At 40.7% G+C, this 19,475-nt stretch overlaps 2 protein-coding genes across 2 annotated transcripts; one reads left to right on the top strand and one right to left on the bottom strand.

Annotated features, from left to right (window-relative positions):
- Positions 1-1,409: 1,409 nt before the first annotated feature.
- On the bottom strand, positions 1,410-7,700 carry LOC124269436. Its single transcript, XM_046704441.1, has 7 exons — positions 7,654-7,700; positions 6,265-6,333; positions 4,055-4,084; positions 3,679-3,779; positions 2,357-2,907; positions 1,960-2,144; positions 1,410-1,515 (listed from the first exon to the last, which is right to left on the bottom strand). Exons 1-7 carry the CDS (start codon positions 7,698-7,700, stop codon positions 1,410-1,412), a joined length of 1,089 nt encoding a protein of 362 aa, XP_046560397.1.
- An 89-nt stretch (positions 7,701-7,789) lies between these two features.
- Positions 7,790-15,983, top strand: LOC124269435. The gene is made up of 7 exons (XM_046704440.1): positions 7,790-7,889; positions 9,870-9,947; positions 11,311-11,379; positions 12,366-12,395; positions 12,671-12,771; positions 13,530-14,625; positions 15,650-15,983. The coding sequence occupies exons 1-7, from the start codon at positions 7,813-7,815 to the stop codon at positions 15,753-15,755; spliced, it is 1,557 nt and encodes a 518-aa protein (XP_046560396.1). The 5' UTR covers positions 7,790-7,812; the 3' UTR covers positions 15,756-15,983.
- The last annotated feature ends 3,492 nt before the right edge of the window (positions 15,984-19,475 follow it).

The following is a 19,475-nucleotide window of genomic DNA, read 5'->3' as shown; positions in this document are numbered from 1 at the left end:
TTCGAACAAAATCACATTACATTACGTAAAAGGGTATTATGACGTATTTTTAAAGTTTGTGGTGCTGTATTCTAAAGGTAGGCCCAAAAAACAATCTTGCACACCCAAGGAAGTATTTATTTAAAATAGAGTTGATGACAGTAATAATATTATCACAGTGCTACGTAAATCCAGGCATGCCTCTACAGACACAGGTTAATATGCATTCCATTGAAACATCCTAATTTACACAAATCCAAATTCTGTTTCACCTGTAAAAATTAAAAACCAACGTATTGTGAAGAACATATAACAAATCATCGATAGATAACCAAGAGGAACACAATTGGATAGTCAAGTGAGATAGGACACATTTCTTAGACAGGAAGCATTTAGCTTCAACATGGATGTACGTGTGTGCGGCGTGCGTATGTGTGTGTGTGCGACAGAGTTACTAAACACTAAACACTAAATACAGTTCTTTCTTCAACATGTTTCATTTCCACAATCGGGGAGACTGAAGTAACACAGATTATGACGTCTTTGCACCAGTCACTGTGACGTAAGGCGACTGTTACATTAGTTGACGTCATAAATTGTGGCTGAAGGCGCCGTTTGTCTTATTAATGCAGGTTTAAATCTATAAATACACTAAAGCTAAATAAATGTTAATTAAGAGTCCCCTTTAAGCTGAGATTATTAAGACATAGGCGTTTTAATGAATCGGTTTTCTTTTTTGCGAAAATGGGTATGTGACGTCATAATATAATCTCAAGCTGTACTTGCTACTCGCCGAAGACAAAACGGTAATATGCAGGACAGAAAATCGTGTCGCGTGATATTGTAAGAATTTCTAGATACGCACGGACAGGTTTATCCACCCATCCATACATGCACATCCATCTGTCCATCCATCCGTACATGCACGCGCACGCACACACACACACACACACACATACAATGTACATACATACATACATACATTGTACATACATGTATACATTGTACATACATACATGCATACATACATTGTACATACATACATAAATACATACATACATACATACATACATACATACATACATACATACATACATACATACATACATACATACATACATACATACATTCCTCACCTTGTCATAATAATAGAAAACAAAAATCATGCAAATATAAAAAATCAATGAATCTCTGAAACAACAAATAGACACAACATAGTAACAAATACTCTACCTATGCTGTAAAATATAGCCACATTAATATACAACCGTAATAAAAAAAAACTCCTAAAAATAGAAACGAAAAGAAAACGGAATTGAAATTTTAAATATAAATTAAAATATCAGTTTATAACTGTGTTGGAGACAAAAGATAGACATGTTTAAATTCGTGCATGTTACACAACAACATTTCATCCTGTAATAATGCGCTCAGCCCCTGAAGGCGGAGGAGTTGATTCCATCGAAGGACACTCGTTTGGAGTAGATCCTGTTGTCGCGGAGATCAGGGACATCCTCCATGTGCATCAGGTAGTGCCTGCATTGGACACACAGACAGACAACAAGCATCAAGTTCCAGTAAGAGCGTGAATTAGCCTGCACGATGTTAGTGAAGGCAGTTTGAGGTGAGGAGAAATTGGGTTAAACATCGGGTTTTTAAAGATAACTGCACGTATGTGCTTGTGTGTACGCTTTTCTCAAACCGGACCTAGGCATTTCGGAAGTTGTGGCGCTAAAAGAAAATATTATAAACGCTTTTATGTTTACGTCAACGTTATAAATTTTGACAAAATGTGATTTAACTTTACTTAGTGCACAAAGTTAATGTTGCCGTGGGTAGCACGTGTGACAATACACAGAGAGTATTTCATCCAATCCACAAAGGCAGTACTTCATTCAATACTTTCACTACTTAGTCCGATTGACGAAATTATCTTAAAAAAGTATGTTGATGTACACATTATAGGTAGAGTGAATTTACGCGTTTCGGTCCTTCCTCTCCTGGTCCTCCACTTCATCCTCATGTCTCTGGGACTCCCTCACCAAGAGCGAGTAGGGTAGGTATTCTGAGTTTCCACTGATCTCGTATACATTTGGTGGGTTCTCATCGAATCTGACTTTCCTCAAAGAACGTGTGCAGGATGCTTTCGCCTTGGGTTGTGTGGTCTTTGGGAAGTTTCAAAATGAATGCGAGTTTGAGCCACTTTCGGATAACGTATGTTGATACGTTCATTGGACAGCCTTTGCGTACCTTTAGAAGGATTACTGGGCTTTGGTTGATCTGGAAACAGATTCGATAGGCTGCAAGTTATACGTTTCCTGCCTGACTTATTTCTTCGTGGGCATTTACCCATCTCCTGGTTGGGCCTAGCATGTACCTGAGGCCCGCGAGTTGGTTGAAGCAGCTCGCCATCAGCCATGTGACTCTTGAAATCTTCCGAACACACAGGAGTCTTGGTGTACACGTTCGGTAGGTTCCAGCCTTCGTGACTCAACCTTGCTCTGATGTTGATCAAAGAATCAGATACCGGCATCTGCTGTTGTGGAGCGTCCTCTTCCTGGTTTTGACAGACGACGTCTTCTTCATCAACGCCATCTCCATCGTCGTCCTTGACACCTGGACTGTTGGCATATGACAACTTTCTCTGAATGGGAGGAAGGAGGACCTTTGCTTGATCATCGACCAGACTGGTGTTGGAGTAAGACTGCCGGTAGACAGTCGTATACCGGAAGTTCTCGTATTCGTTCATGGGTTCCCTGACTGGTGCTGAATCTGGTTTGCCTGGTTTGGATATCCTGTCCATCCGGACCGCCCGCCTGATGGTTTGGTTGTGGTCCGGGAAGGTTGTGGAAGTCCGGGGAGAGATGTACAAGTCCCGCGTACACTGCGCCAAGCATTCTCTGGTCGGTCGACTCAGGATACACGTGCCTGTCGTGACCAAGAACAAAGAAAATACTTCAGAATGTGTAAATACTTAGGTTAAACTACAACAAAAAACGTTAATATGTATGTATGTTCGATATTATGACTGATAAAATAGTGCCACTGAAATCAGTAGCGCAAAGTTGTGTCACCTGGCCATTAGATCCTATTTTCGTTTGTGTAGTTTGAGCTTTACCAAAAGGGGAAACGTTTTAGTCATATCTTACAGATCAAACAAGCATGTCGTGATACAACTGAAATACTGTGTAGAGCATTCATTCAGACACACCGAGTGAGTGAGTGAGTGAGTGACGTTTATGCTTATTTTAGCAATATTCTAGCAACATCACGGCGGGGGACACCAGAAATGGGCTTCGCACATTGTACCCATGTGGGGAATCGAAACCGGGTCTTCGGCGAACGCTTTAACCACTGGTATATCACTCCTACACACTGAAGCTACTGTGAATACAATGTTTGAGTTAAGGTGAAATGGGGTATAAATCGCATTCCAGATATATAACGCGTCACGGAGTTCAAACCACCGATATTCTGCTCTCGGTAGACACTCTATCCACTACACCACGGGGCAACACCAGGAAATGTATGGAAGGCTCTCTGGACAAAAACGTCAAAGGCGGCGTAAAACATACCCATTCAACCAGCCGGTCAATACCTTATGTCTGTAGCCCAGTGACATTGCTGGAATATAACTTTAAAGACGGCATACAATCACACTCACTCACGCGTCACAGATACATGTCGGAGGTTACCTACCGTCACTGTGCTGACGGTCAGGGTCGTTCTGTGGGAAGATGGCAGGGGTCGGTCTGCGGGGGACCCGTCGGGAGGTGTTGTGAGTCATCTTCATCCGACGCCTGCACATAAGGATGGAGTCAGAAAACAACATTGGAACAGCGGGTTGGAAGTACTGGAAACATACAAAGCTGAAATGGCTGCCATGAATCCGGGGTCATCTTTGCTTCGAAAAAGGTGCAATCCTTTACTGTGACAGTCACTGTAACACTATGATTTCGTGATGATATTAAAGAGATATCAGAAATTTATTAGACTTAATTAGTGTACGAAATATTCAATGCATCTGAGGAATTGTACATGTTCCAAATGCATTAGTAAATGCAGACACTCTTACCCGACATCGCCGTAATTTGGTTTCGGTGCCCTGAAATATATCAAAGGCTGAGAGTAAGGTTCATGCTTTCACTATACAAGCATAGGTTTCTTGACTAACGCGAGACATGTTTCGGGGTGGGGTTTACAGATTTTGAGAATTAAATAATATTTGGTCGGTAGATACAAAAAAGACCAAAACATTTATAAGCTTTGTGCAGGATCTTTGTTAACATCAAAACGTTCTGCAATGTATTTGGATCCGTAGGTGACAAATTGGCAAGGCAACGTGACCGGTTTTAGAATAGAATAGAATAGAATAGGATAGGATAGGATAGGATAGGATAGGATAGGATAGGATAGGATAGGATAGGATAGGATAGGATAGGATAGGATAGGATAGGATAGGATAGGATAGGATAGGATAGGATAGGATAGGATAATGCCTAGGATAGGATAGGATCAGCAGATAGGATATAAGAGAGATAGGATACATATTTACATAAATGCCTTTTCAGGAATCTTCACATTTGTTCAGCAGAGCTATGGTACTTGGAATAAAGGATGTACGGGCTCTCATATTTACATAAATTCTTTTGATTTAGGCATCTTCACATTTGTTTAAGAGAGAATGGTACTTGGAATAAAGGATGTACGGGCTCTCTCCAGCGATTTTACTTGCAGTGTGAACAATTTTGTCTATTTTAGATTTGAGAAGAACTGAGAGAGACCCGTACCAACAATCGAAGGAAAATGTTAAAATACTCTGAATAAATGCTACATAAAAAGATGACATCACAGATGGGTTAACATTAAAAGATCTCAGTTTACGCATCAGATGAAGACGTTGTTGACACTTTTTGTATAGGGGTTCAGTGTTAGAGTTCCAGTTCAGCTTAGAGTCAATGAAGGTTCCCAGATACTTATACTTCGACACTGTCTCAACACATTCACCGTTGATTATCACTGGAAGCAGTTCTGTGGGTTTACTCCGAAAGTCAATTATCAGTTCCTTTGCTTTTGTGACATTTAAGAGTAAGTGGTTTTCTGCACACCAAGTCGTAAAATGATTAATGTCCTCTTTATACAGTTCTTCAGAATCAGTGTCGTTCAGTTTGCCGACAATTGCTGCATCATCTACGAACTTTACAGTTGAACAGGTTGAATTCGAGCTTGCACAATCATTAGTGTAGAGGGTGAAAAGAACAGGAGATATTACACAGCCTCGTGGTGCACCAGTGTTGGTGGTCCGTTTACTCGATACAGCTCCGTTAACCTTCACGTACTGCTGTCTGTCCGAAATGATGAGGTATGAGTTAACGCCAATGTCTAACAGTTTCTGTATCATGATATGTGGCTGGATAGTGTTGAACGCAGATGAAAAGTCAACGAAGAGGATCCTGATGTATGACTTAGGTGTCTCTAGATGTTTATAGACATTATTCAGGAGTGACAGTGTAGCATCAACAACTCCTCTCCTTGACCTGTAGGCGAACTGAAGCGGTCCTTATAATTATAAATCTAAAATCTGGAGTTTATTTTCGTTAATTTATATTTTTTTCTATTTTCAATATAATTTAGCAATTTGTCTGGTCCGTTAATCAGTAAACCAAGCAAACACAACTGTGTGGCCTGAGGACGTAACTATAAACCCTCACTTTCTGTAGAATCATCGGAAACAAATTCGGTGATCTAGCGTATTACCCACTGATTGTGTGGTAACAGAGCTGACTTTTCTTGTTCAGACTCGATTGTCTCCAGAGCACGGTGATATATCTCGAATATTGCTGGGTGCGGCATTACACAACAGTCACTAAAATCATAGTTTTAAATTTGATTGATTGTGTATGATGTATTTGATTGAATGCGTCCCTTATAAACTAATTACATGCTATTACATGAGGACATATAATCCCTGCGAAATAAACATGATGGTTAGAGGAAGGCACAAATATAACGTGTACTTGAGTTTAACATCGATGAATTTATGCGATATTTGATCATCAGCACCGTTAACCAAATAATTAAAATCTGACATAACTATTTTGTGTATTTGTGTTCACAGAGATATACAATGTAAAGGTAAATGCACCATGTGGACAGTAGTCTAAATTGGCCTAAATGTTGTTTGGTTTATGTAAACATAAACGTATAACAAGCAACAATTAAATTTAACAGTTGAATATTCATTTTTCATCAGATGCCTTCACGGCAAAGACTACTGTAACTCACATGAAACTCTCCACATCACTTGTTCTCACACCCAGTGGGACCACGTGCAAACTGTTGAAGTTGTTGCGGCTGTAACAGTAAAACATCTGTCTAGCATGAATAAATGCTGCTATACATGATGCGTATTTTCAACGCACTTTGTTCAACGAAGCCCGCGCGTCAGAATATAACTATTCGCATTCTCATAGAATTTTGCCCCGACTATGTTCTGAATAGACACACAGGTCTTCTTAAACAAAGGCCTTCCAAATACTGTTTTTTGTAAGGCCGATGACAACGCTGGTAACGATTATGTGTGACAGCTGTAGATAGCGTAGTGTCGTGCAGCGTATGTCCGGTGAATGGAAGACCAATGATTCCAAGTTATCTTTAAGAAATACAACTTTTATTACCCTGCCTGGTGCTTAACATTTGAACCAAACCGAAACATGAGTCTCATTAACTATTCAGACAATGGCCTACTTTTCAGCCGATCCGAATTTTCTCGTGTGAAAGTGAAAATAGACATCACAAACAACCACGGTTACACTGACGTGCCACACTTTTGATAAGCGGGTCAATTTCATAATTACTTGCCATGTGTGATGGTATACTAACAAACATCCCATACACTATTCTACGAACCTTGTTATATAGTGGCGGTTATGCACTACTGTTTTATTGTTATCTACTACTATTCATATAATTATTCTTAAATCGAAAGTGGAATATTCTGCAGCAGCGAAATGACGGTTACTGTTCGTAACAATTGAAACAGCCAGTGCAAATAACAGCAGGTTACACAGGCACAATGTGTAAAGCCCATTTCTCATGTTCCCCGCCGACCGCCTCCGTGGTGTAGTGGTAAGAGCGTCCGACCGGAGAGCGGAAGGTCGCGAGTTCGATCCCGGACCGCGTCATACCAAAAGACGTTAAAATATGGTACTTGTTGGTCCCTGCCTGGCGCTCGGCATTAATGGATACAACGACTGGTCGGCTCGGAGTCAGTATAATGTGTCTGAGTGGGGTATGCATGCTTCACTGCGGCATGGTATCTCATTGGGCTAGAACTATAAAACCAGCTTAAGTCTAGGCTAGTACAAGCAGCCGCACATACACATACACACGCATGCACGTCGTCATATGAGCGAAATATTCTCAAGCACGACGTTAAACCCAATTCCACCACCACCACCACCACATCATGTCCCCCGCCGTGATATTGCTGGAATATTGCTAAAAACGGCGTAAAACTAAACTCACTAACTCACTATAAGGTTATATACTCATGTGTATTATAAGTTAACTACAGTTAACGCAAAAGGTAACAGTACTGTCCTTCATTTACACACGACCTCTCTTACAACAAGTATCGTAAAGTAAGAAACAGTAACTGTTATTACGATGTACATTTTCACCACAAATCTAAAACTACAAATTGTTAGTTCCTGACGCATCGTGAGAACGCACCTCTAAGTGAGAACCAGACGTAGTGCTCAAGGCGATGACGCGACAATAGCATGACGTCACAGACGTGTCTGGTCTGTCCGTGGAGCGGACATTGTCGGGATGGTGACTCTCGCTCTTCCTCCCTTTGCTCAGCAGTCTCTGGCAAGGACATTGTACACTGGATTCAGTGACGAGAGGTCAGTAGCCTTTACTTTAACATGCATATAGGCAATCTCAACAATCCCAAATATATGCATGTGTGATACATCGCGCTGTTGCCAAGGCGTTGTGCATGACAACACGGTAATGCCGACCGCAGGACTGCCAGTTATGATTGATTGATTGATTGATGCCAGACTCAGCAATATTCCAGCTGTATGGGGGCGGTCAGTTAATAATCAAGTCTGGACCAGACAATCCAGTGATCAACATCATGAGCATCGATATACGCAATTGCATGAGATACGATGACATGTGTCAACCAATTCAGCGAGCCTGACCACCCGACCCGTTACTCGTCTCTTACGAGAAGCATGGGTTACTGAAGGTCAACTCTAACCAGGATCTTCACGAGTCCCCAGTTATGAAATGATGGTTCGAATTTCAATGACTTTCAATATTCTGTGAGCAGGTCCCGGGAAAAAGTATACACCGTTTGATTTAAGCTTAAATGATGAAAAGGCCAAACACACAAAAACAAATCGAAAAGTAAAACAACATCCTTGGTATAGTGCAACTTGTAAAGTGAACATATCTCAACGATGAGACATAGAAGAAACACATTTGAAAGAAACACACCTTCTCAAATGTTTCTGAATATATTCAAGAATGCTGAATATTACTGTGAACAGGAAAACAAAATGAGTGAGTGAGTGAGTTTGGTTTTACGCCGCTTTTAGCAATTCCAGCAACATCACGGCGGGGAAAACCATTGTGTCTTCGGTGTGACGGGCCAACGCTTTAAATTACCTCTAGGCTACCCCACCGCCCCGAAAACAACATGAAACGGGTAAACCTTGATGCGAGACATAAATATTTAACACAATGGTTTAAGTGAGAACAAATTATCTAAGAATGAAATTGACCCGCTTATCAAAAGTGTGGCACGTCACTTTATTTGAATGACAGCAAATACACTACCGGACAAATGGAAGCTTTGTTTTATACGGGCATCATACCTATAAATCGTAGGCATGGCGTGTTTCGGCGAGTGTTTTTTACTTTCTTTAGGTATTGTATATATTCGCATAATTAAATGTCACGTTTTAAATATTTTTAAAACATTAATGTAAACATTGCAAATAACATAAAATTACAAATGATAATATATACAGTTGTACATCAGTTTAGGAAAATGACCAGCCATTGTGTCTATACTAGTCACTGAAGCGTACGTAAACTCTTAAACGAAGTGGCTATTGGGAATATGCGCCATCCACTTCTTATTCTTAGGCAAGTAGAAATCGACGTCAAAATAAAATAACCTAGACATTTGTGATAAGAAGCCAATTATTGCAGAACATTGTTCACAGGTCTATTTATCATGTACACAAAACCCAAGAAAAATCAAGAATGGGGAAATATGTTTTTGGGGGTGTCCAAAACAGGGCCTATGTGGTGAAATGCCGTATACAAAATTCAAAGGACCTTTGAAAATGTATTTAGTATTGTTCACAAGCGGACATATAGAACACATTTTAATATATTCGAAAGATGAAATCCGAGATGACAAAACGAGCAAGTCCCTCAGTCTACAATTAACACGACTCAAGAAAATAGGAGTGACACAGTGCGCCGCTCTCGCGATACCATGGTTTACAGGATCCGCTAAGCAATGGCTTGTTTCCTTCTTATCCCCTTAAATATTCAAAAACAAAAAACAATTTAGATGACAGTACAATAAATCATGATTTATTGTACTGTGAAGCATTTCGAGTAGGGGGTCATCTCAAAGATTGTTTGTTCTTTTATCTTTAGTCCTCGCAAAGACACAAGGGCCTGTGCTTGCAATGGCTACAGTAATAAACGTGCGCATGTGAGTCTAAAACAGTGTTAAACACCAAACCCGCCCCCACCCCCAACTCCCCACAGAGCTGCATGTGCAGTAATACACCTGAAACAGTGAATGGATTAGATCTATATACTTCTTCCTTGTCTACATTTGTTTCGTTTGTAAGGTCAAGGTCGCAGCGATGGGGAGAGAACCCAATACACGACGTGCCGCTCTGTGAAACAAGGGACCCACTGGCCAGATTGTGAGTATCACTGGACATTTTACGTGAGACACTGGACATGTAAATCTCGTCCATAAAACACGGAAAGACGTTTTTTCCGTCGGTATTGGAAAGAATTTAAACGGCATATGAACGATATTAGAAACGCTCCATAAAAGTGATGTAAGCGAAATTGCATTTGACGTAGGTTCTTAGATTATTGCACGTTTATAGTTTCATGCATGTGTGTCTGCGTGCGTGCGTGCGTACTAGTCCTCTGAGACACAATAAAGACACCAGTTAAACAGTGACTCACTCGGGCTCAGTCCGTTGACTCTAACCCGAACAGTTCTTGTTTTTCAAGTCAAAACATTGATTACACAACAGTCTCGTTTCCTCTTGACTGGGTCCCGTCCTATTGCGCAACTCAGTACAATAACCAGTCCAGAATTTTGGGAACGATTCATTTAACTGGATACATAATTAATTATCAGTATTATTTCATACATCTGAGCACTTGTATATTGCAACACTACACTCCTTCTAATCATTGCAAACACGTCGTGCAGCGTGCTCTGTCGTACAGCGAGCTCTGACAAACGGAAACCTGGAAATTGTTGAAATCTGAAAACGAGGCTCTCCCGCTAGAAAGGTTTGGCGGTCTGGTACGGACTTGATATTATATCAATCACATTGTGCATTACAGAACTATATACACAACATCAGCGCACAGAGCACATAACAGGTGTAACCAGCGAGCCAGATGTATTGTGAATCATTTTTCGACCTCATCAAACAGGGGCAGTCTGCGAGCCTTAGTTAAAGTCATGCTGCCTTCACCTCGCCATAATTATAGAAATACTACGTTATTAAAGTTTAAAATTAAACTTCATTTTTAAAATACCATTTTCTTTTGAAACAAGAAATTGGAATTCAGTGTAACCATGGTTGTTTGTGATGTCTATTTTCACTTTCACACGAGAAAATTCGGATCGGCTGAAAAGTAGGCCATTGTCTGAATAGGTTAATGAGACTGATGTTTCGGTTTGGTTCAAATGTTCAGCACCAGGCAGGGTAATAAGAAGTTGTATTTCTTAAAGATAACTTGGAATCATTGGTCTTCCATTCACCGGACATACGCTGCACGACACTACGCTATCTATAGCTGTCACACATAATCGTTACCAGCGCTGTCATCGGCCTTCAAAACAACAGTATTTGTAAGAGAGGAGAGATTTGTTTAAGAAGACCTGTTTGTCTATTCAGAACATAGTCAGGGCAAAATTCTATGAGAATGCGAATAGTTATATTCTGACGCGCAGGCTTCGTTGAACAAAGTGCGTTGAAAATACGCATCATGTATAGCAGCATTTATTCATGCTAGACAGATGTTTTACTGTTACAGCCGCAACAACATCAACAGTTTGCACGTGGTCCCACTGGGTGTGAGAACAAGTGATGTGGAGAGTTTCATGTGAGTTACAGTAGTCTTTGCCGTGAAGGCATCTGATGAAAAATGAATATTTAACTGTTAAATTTAATTGTTGCTTGTTATACATTTATGTTGACATAAACCAAACAACATTTAGGCCAATTTAGACTACTGTCCACATGGTGCATTTACCTTTACATTGTATATCTCTGTGAACACAAATACACAAAATAGTTATGTCAGATTTTAATTATTTGGTAAACGGTGCTGATTATCAAATATCGCATAAATTAATCAATGTTGAACTCAAGTACACGTTATATTTGTGCCTTCCTCTAACCATCATGTTTATTTCGCGGGGATTATATGTCCTCATGTAATAGCATGTAATTAGTTTATAAGGGACGCATTCAATCAAATACAGCATACACAATCAATCAAATTTAAAACTATGATTTTAGCTTAAGTGACTGTTGTGTAACGCCGCACCCAGCAATATTCCAGATATATCACCGTGCTCTGGAGATAATCGAGTCTGAACAAGAAAAGTCAGCTCTGTTACCACACAATCAGTGGGTAATACGCTAGATCACCGAATTTGTTTCCGATGATTCTACAGAAAATGAGGGTTAATAGTTACGTCCTCAGGCCACACAGTTGTGTTTGCTTGGATTACTGATTAACCGACCAGACAAATTGCTAAATTATATTGAAAATAGGAAAAAATATAAATTAACGAAAATAAACTCCAGATGTTAGATTTATAATTATAAGGACCTCAAAACCGGTCACGTTGCCTTGCCAATTGGTCACCTACCGATCCAAATACATTGCAGAACGTTTTGATGTGAACAAAGATCCTGCACAAAGCTTTTAAATGTTTTGGTCTTTTTTGTATCTACCGACCAAATATTATTTAATTCTCAAAATCTGTAAACCCCACCCCAAACATGTCTCGCGTTAGTCAAGAATTCTATGCTTATATAGTGAAAGCATGAACCTTACTCTCAGCCTTTGATATATTTCAGGACACCGAAACCAAATTACGGCGATGTCGGGTAAGAGTGTCTGCATTTACTAATGCATTTGGAACATGTACAATTCCTCAGATGCATTGAATATTTCGTACACTAATTAAGTCTAATAAATTTCTGATATCTCTTTAATATCATCACGAAATCATAGTGTTACAGTGACTGTCACAGTAAAGGATTGCACCTTTTTCGAAGCAAAGATGACCCCGGATTCATGGCAACCATTTCAGCTTTGTATGTTTCCAGTACTTCCACCCCGCTGTTCCAATGTTGTTTTCTGACTCCATCCTTATGCGCAGGCGTCGGATGAAGATGACTCACAACACCTCCCGACGGGTCCCCCGCAGACCGACCCCTGCCATCTTCCCACAGAACGACCCTGACCGTCAGCACAGTGACGGTAGGTAACCTCCGACATGTATCTGTGACGCGTGAGTGAGTGTGATTGTATGCCGTCTTTAAAGTTATATTCCAGCAATGTCACTGGGCTACAGACATAAGGTATTGACCGGCTGGTTGAATGGGTATGTTTTACGCCGCCTTTGACGTTTTGTCCAGAGAGCCTTCCATACATTTCCTGGTGTTGCCCCGTGGTGTAGTGGATAGAGTGTCTACCGAGAGCAGAATATCGGTGGTTTGAACTCCGTGACGCGGTATATATCTGGAATGCGATTTATACCCCATTTTAACCTCAACTCAAACATTGTATTCACAGTAGCTTCAGTGTGTAGGAGGGGTATACCAGTGGTTAAAGCGTTCGCCGAAGACCCGGTTTCGATTCCCCACATGGGTAAAATGTGCGAAGCCCATTTCTGGTGTCCCCCGCCGTGATGTTGCTAGAATATTGCTAAAATAAGCATAAACGTCACTCACTCGGTGTGTCTGAACGAATGCTCTACACAGTATTTCAGTTGTATCACGACATGCCAGTTTGATCTGTAAGATATGACTAAAACGTTTTCCCTTTTGGTAAAGCTCAAACTACACAAACGAAAATAGGATCTAATGGCCAGGTGACACAACTTTGCGCTACTGATTTCAGTGGCACTATTTTATCAGTCATAATATCGAACATACATACATAATAACGTTTTTGTTGTAGTTTAACCTAAGTATTTACACATTCTGAAGTATTTTCTTTGTTCTTGGTCACGACAGGCACGTATATCCTGAGTCGACCGACCAGAGAATGCTTGGCGCAGAGTACGCGGGACTTGTACATCTCTCCCCGGACTTCCACAACCTTCCCGGACCACAACCAAACCATCAGGCGGGCGGTCCGGATGGACAGGATATCCAAACCAGGCAAACCAGATTCAGCACCAGTCAGGGAACCCATGAACGAATACGATAACTTCCGGTATACGACTGTCTACCGGCAGTCTTACTCCAACACCAGTCTGGTCGATGATCAAGCAAAGGTCCTCCTTCCTCCCATTCAGAGAAAGTTGTCATATGCCAACAGTCCATGTGTCAAGGACGACGATGGAGATGGCGTTGATGAAGAAGACGTCGTCTGTCAAAACCAGGAAGAGGAAGCTCCACAACAGCAGATGCCGGTATCTGATTCTTTGATCAACATCAGAGCAAGGTTGAGTCACGAAGGCTGGAACCTACCGAACGTGTACACCAAGACTCCTGTGTGTTCTGAAGATTTCGAGAGTCACATGGCTGATGGCGAGCTGCTTCAACCAACTCGCGGGCCTCAGGCACATGCTAGGCCCAACCAGGAGATGGGTAAATGCCCACGAAGAAATAAGTCAGGCAGGAAACGTATAACTTGCAGCCTATCGAATCTGTTTCCAGATCAACCAAAGCCCAGTAATCCTTGTAAAGGTACGCAAAGGCTGTCCAATGAACGTATCAACATACGTTATCCGAAAGTGGCTCAAACTCGGATTCATTTTGAAACTTCCCAAAAGACCACACAACCCAAGGCGAAAGCATCCTGCACACGTTCTTTGAGGAAAGTCAGATTCGATGAGAATCCACCAAATGTATACGAGATCAGTGGAAACTCAGAATACCTACCCTACTCGCTCTTGGTGAGGGAGTCCCAGAGGCATGAGGAAGAAGGGAATGGAGAAGAAGCAAAATTGGAGGAGGATGAAGTGGAGGACCAGGAGAGGAAGGACCAAGAGGAGAGGGATGCTGCTGAGTGGGGGACGGATGAGATGCTGGAAGCAGGATGGAGGAGAAATACTCTCCTTCCTCATCTGCAGATTCCAGACTTCAGGAGCTTCTGTCATTCAAAGTAAGTCACAGTCCACACCTAGATATAACGTATTTTATTACCTACCCATAGGGTTACCATACAATTACGAGTTCAAATATCACTTCGCGGGCTCCCAATCATCATTGCGCTGATCGAACATTGCTCCAGTCATAGAAATAGAGAAAGACTATGCTACAGTATGTAATGGTTTACGCCCTTCGTAATCGTTGACGCCTTTCGATTCTTATTGTGACGTAAGTCGGAATGGCGTCACACTAGGAACAATGTCATTTCTGGAAAGTGATGCCATTATTCGATAATTGTTGTTTCTTAAAGTACGTTAAGACATGAAGGGAAGAGAGAAATTACATGGTGAATGAATGCATACGATACCTTCTCCCGACACTCGTATAATCACCTCTTATCATTTTACAATGACTTTATGTATTTGTAGATATATCTTACAGTGGCTTTATGTAACCGGTAGACATATCTTACTGTGGTTTTATGTAACCTGTTGTATGACAGTTGACGTATTGGTTTCAACTTTATTTTTCTTTGAAATTGCCGAGTTGGTACAGATCGCAGTACGCTACTTCCTTGACTAGTACCGAAACGCGTAAATTCCCTCTACCTATAATGTGTACATCAACATACTTTTTTAATATAATTTCGTCAATCGGACTAAGTAGTGAAAGTATTGAATGAAGTACTGCCTTTGTGGATTGGATGAAATACTCTCTGTGTATTGTCGGACGTGCTACCCACGGCAGCATTAACTTTGTGCACTAAGTAAAGTTAAATCACATTTTGTCAAGATTTATAACGTTGACGTAAACATAAAAGCGTTTATAATATTTTCTTTTAGCGCCACAACTTCCGAAATGCCTAGGTCCGGTTTGAGAAAAGCGTACACACAAGCACATACGTGCAGTTATCTTTAAAAACCCGATGTTTAACCCAATTTCTCCTCACCTCAAACTGCCTTCACTAACATCGTGCAGGCTAATTCACGCTCTTACTGGAACTTGATGCTTGTTGTCTGTCTGTGTGTCCACTACAGGCACTACCTGATGCACATGGAGGATGTCCCTGATCTCCGCGACAACAGGATCTACTCCAAACGAGTGTCCTTCGATGGAATCAACTCATCCGCCTTCAGGGGCTGAGCGCATTATTGCAGGATGAAATGTTGTTGTGTAACATGCACGAATTTAAACATGTCTATCTTTTGTCTCCAACACAGTTATAAACTGATATTTTAATTTATATTTAAAATTTCAATTCCGTTTTCTTTTCGTTTCTATTTGTTAGGAGTTTTTTTTTATTACGGTTGTATATTCATGTGGCTATATTTTACAGCATAGGTAGAGTATTTGTTACTATGTTGTGTCTATTTGTTGTTTCAGAGATTCATTGATTTTTTATATTTGCATGATTTTTGTTTTTTATTATTATGACAAGGTGAGGGAGATCAGTCTGCTCTCAGTCTGATGCATCATCTTACATCGTATTTGTATTGAACTAATCATATTTATGCCATGTTTCATCATGTAGCTGTCTTACATGCAGTCATTTAACACCGTTATGAGTCCAGAAGGCATGTATGTATGCATTTAGGTATGTCAGTATGCATGTACATTGTATGTGTGTGTGTGTGTGTGTGCGCGCGCGGGCGTGCATGTACGGATGGATGGACAGATGGGTGTGCATGTATGGATGGGTGGATAAACCTGTCCGTGCGTGCGTGCGTATCTAGAAATTCTTACAATATCATGCGACACGACTTTCTCTCCTGCATATTACAGTTTCGTATTCGGCGAGTAACAATTACAGCTTGAGATTATATTATGACGTCACAATACAACCATACCCATTTTCGCAAAAAAGAAAACCGATTCATTAAAAAGTTGTGCCTATGTCTTAATAATTTCAGCTTAAAAGGGACTCTTAATTAACATTTATTTAGCTTTAGTGTATTTATAGATTTAAACCTGCATTAAAAGGACAAATTTTAAACTTATTACATGAAAAGTCCAATCACATTGCCAAACAAACGGCGCCTTCAGCCACAATTTATGACGTAACAGTCGCCTTACGTCACAGAGACTGATGCATTGACGTCATATAATCTGTGTTACTTCAGTCTCCCCGATTGTGGAAATGAAACATGTTGAAGAAAATATTTAGTGTTTAGTGTTTAGTAACTCTGTCGCACACACACACATACGCACGCCGCACACACGTACATCTATGTTGAAGCTAAATGCTTCCTGTCTAAGAAATGTGTCCTATCTCACTTGACTATCCAATTGTGTTCCTCTTGGTTATCTATCGATGATTTGTTATATGTTCTTCACAATACGTTGGTTTTTATTTTTTACAGGTGAAACAGAATTTGGATTTGTGTAAATTAGGATGTTTCAATGGAATGCATATTAACCTGTGTCTGTAGAGGCAAGCCTGGATTTATGTAGCACTGTGATAATATTATTACTGTCATCAACTCTATTTTAAATAAATATTTCCTTAGATGTGCAAGATTGCTTTTTGTGTGTTCTGTTAAATTTGAAACTTGGCGGTAGAAAAGATACGTTGTGTTCCAGCATAAGTCTCTATGCATGATTCAACTATGATGGGACCGCATCCGTGGTGTAGTGGTAAGAGCGTCCGCCCGGAGAGCGGAAGGTCGCGGGTTCGATCCCCGACCGCGTCATACCAAAAGATGTTAAAATATGGTACTTGTTGGTCCCTGCCTGGCGCTCGGCATTTAATGGGTACAACAAGGACTGGTCGGCTCGAATCAGTATAATGTGTCTGAGTGGGGTATTCATGCTTCACTGCGGCATGGTATCTCAGTGGGCTAGCACTATAAAACCAGCTTAAGTCTGGGCTAGTACAAGCAGCCGCACATACACATTCACACGCATGCACGTGGTCATATGAGCGAAATATTCTCAAGCACGACGTTAAACCCAATTTCACTTCACCTCACCTCAACTATGATGGAAGGTGTTGAGTCGTAGTGTTGGTCTAAGGGTTTACACAATATGATGGAAGGTGTTGAGTTGTAGTGTTGGTCTATGGTTTACACAATATGATGGAAGGTGTTGAGTCGTAGTGTTGGTCTATGGGTTTACACAATATGATGGAAGGTGTTGAGTTGTAGTGTTGGTCTATGGGTTTACACAATATGATGGAAGTTGTTGAGTTGTAGTGTTGGTCTGTGGGTTTACACAATATGATGGAAGGTGTTGAGTTGTAGTGTTGGTCTATGGGTTTACACAATATGATGGAAGGTGTTGAGTCGTAGTGTTGGTCTATGGGTTTACACAATATGATGGAAGGTGTTGAGTTGTAGTGTTGGTATAAGGATTTACACAATATGATGAAAGGTGTTGAGTTGTAGTGATGGTCTAAGGGTTTACACAATATGATGGAAGGTGTTGAGTCGTAGTGTTGGTCTATGGGTTTACACAATATGATGGAAGGTGTTGAGTTATAGTGTTGGTCTATGGGTTTACACAATATGATGGAAGGTGTTGAGTTGTAGTGTTGGTATAAGGATTTACACAATATGATGGAAGGTGTTGAGTTGTAGTGTTGGTCTATGGGTTTACACAATATGATGGAAGGTGTTGAGTTGTAGTGTTGGTCTATGGGTTTACACAATATGATGGAAGGTGTTGAGTTGTAGTGTTGGTATAAGGATTTACACAATATGATGGAAGGTGTTGAGTCGTAGTGATGGTCAAAGGGTTTACACAATATGATGGAAGGTGTTGAGTTGTAGTGTTGGTCTATGGGTTTACACAATATGATGGAAGGTGTTGAGTCGTAGTGATGGTCTATGGGTTTACACAATATGATGGAAGGTGTTGAGTCGTAGTGTTGGTCTATGGGTTTACACAATATGATGGAAGGTGTTGAGTTGTAGTGTTGGTATAAGGATTTACACAATATGATGGAAGGTGTTGAGTTGTAGTGTTGGTCTATGGGTTTACACAATATGATGGAAGGTGTTGAGTCGTAGTGTTGGTCTATGGGTTTACACAATATGATGGAAGGTGTTGAGTTGTAGTGTTGGTATAAGGATTTACACAATATGATGGAAGGTGTTGAGTTGTAGTGTTGGTCTATGGGTTTACACAATATGATGGAAGGTGTTGAGTTGTAGTGTTGGTCTATGGGTTTACACAATATGATGGAAGGTGTTGAGTCGTAGTGTTGGTCTATGGGTTTACACAATATGATGGAAGGTGTTGAGTCGTAGTGATGGTCTAAGGGTTTACACAATGGTCAGATTACTTTAACAACATGCAAGCAGGTTCACTGTAAGATTTACATTGGCAACTGTGTTGACACAAACATGTAGTGAATTCAGAATACAGCGGCTTGTACATAGTCAGGGCCAGACCAACCAGTGGTTGATATTGTGAACCACATAGCATGCTATCAGACTAAAGACATTAACCAAGGTGTGAAATCGTAGTTGACACTGCTCTTCTTTCACACTCAGACATCCACTGATTGGTCAAACCTGAACAAAAGGTGTCAAAACCGGTCGTTGCCTTACATTAGCGACTACAGCCATCCCCTTTCCATTTTTACACTCACCACTCAGATAGTTTATTCAAAATATACTTTTCGACAATTCAAAAGTAAACAATTTATGAACAATAGGACTATAAAACTGCCCCAAGTATTTGGTATTATATCTGTAGGGGCTGGTGCAAATTACGCCTGGCTTTGGTGTGAAGGTTTGAATCGAAGGGATGTATTTGTGCTGTCTATGTTGGACAGACACAGAACCATCCTGCTATGTAGCTTGCCTGAAGAAACAACTGTTGCCTTTAAAAACTGGATGGGAATTCCATGACAGGGGAATC

This window comes from Haliotis rubra, unplaced genomic scaffold, assembly GCF_003918875.1.
Source record: "Haliotis rubra isolate DU_JTF1 unplaced genomic scaffold, ASM391887v1 Scf145, whole genome shotgun sequence".
NCBI lineage: Eukaryota > Metazoa > Mollusca > Gastropoda > Lepetellida > Haliotidae > Haliotis > Haliotis rubra.
This window is presented reverse-complemented; position numbering and strand designations above follow the sequence as displayed.

Coding starts and splice junctions, on each gene's coding strand:
- LOC124269436 (XM_046704441.1), bottom strand. CDS start 7,700: ATGCGTCAGGAACTAACAATTTGTAGTTTTAGATTTGTGGTGAAAAT. Junction 4,085..6,264: donor AGTGATGTGGAGAGTTTCAT/GTGAGTTACAGT, acceptor GATATATTTCAG/GGCACCGAAACCAAATTACG. Junction 2,145..2,356: donor AACCAACTCGCGGGCCTCAG/GTACATGCTAGG, acceptor AACTTCCCAAAG/ACCACACAACCCAAGGCGAA.
- LOC124269435 (XM_046704440.1), top strand. CDS start 7,813: ATGGTGACTCTCGCTCTTCCTCCCTTTGCTCAGCAGTCTCTGGCAAGG. Junction 12,772..13,529: donor TGACCGTCAGCACAGTGACG/GTAGGTAACCTC, acceptor TGGTCACGACAG/GCACGTATATCCTGAGTCGA. Junction 14,626..15,649: donor AGGAGCTTCTGTCATTCAAA/GTAAGTCACAGT, acceptor TGTCCACTACAG/GCACTACCTGATGCACATGG.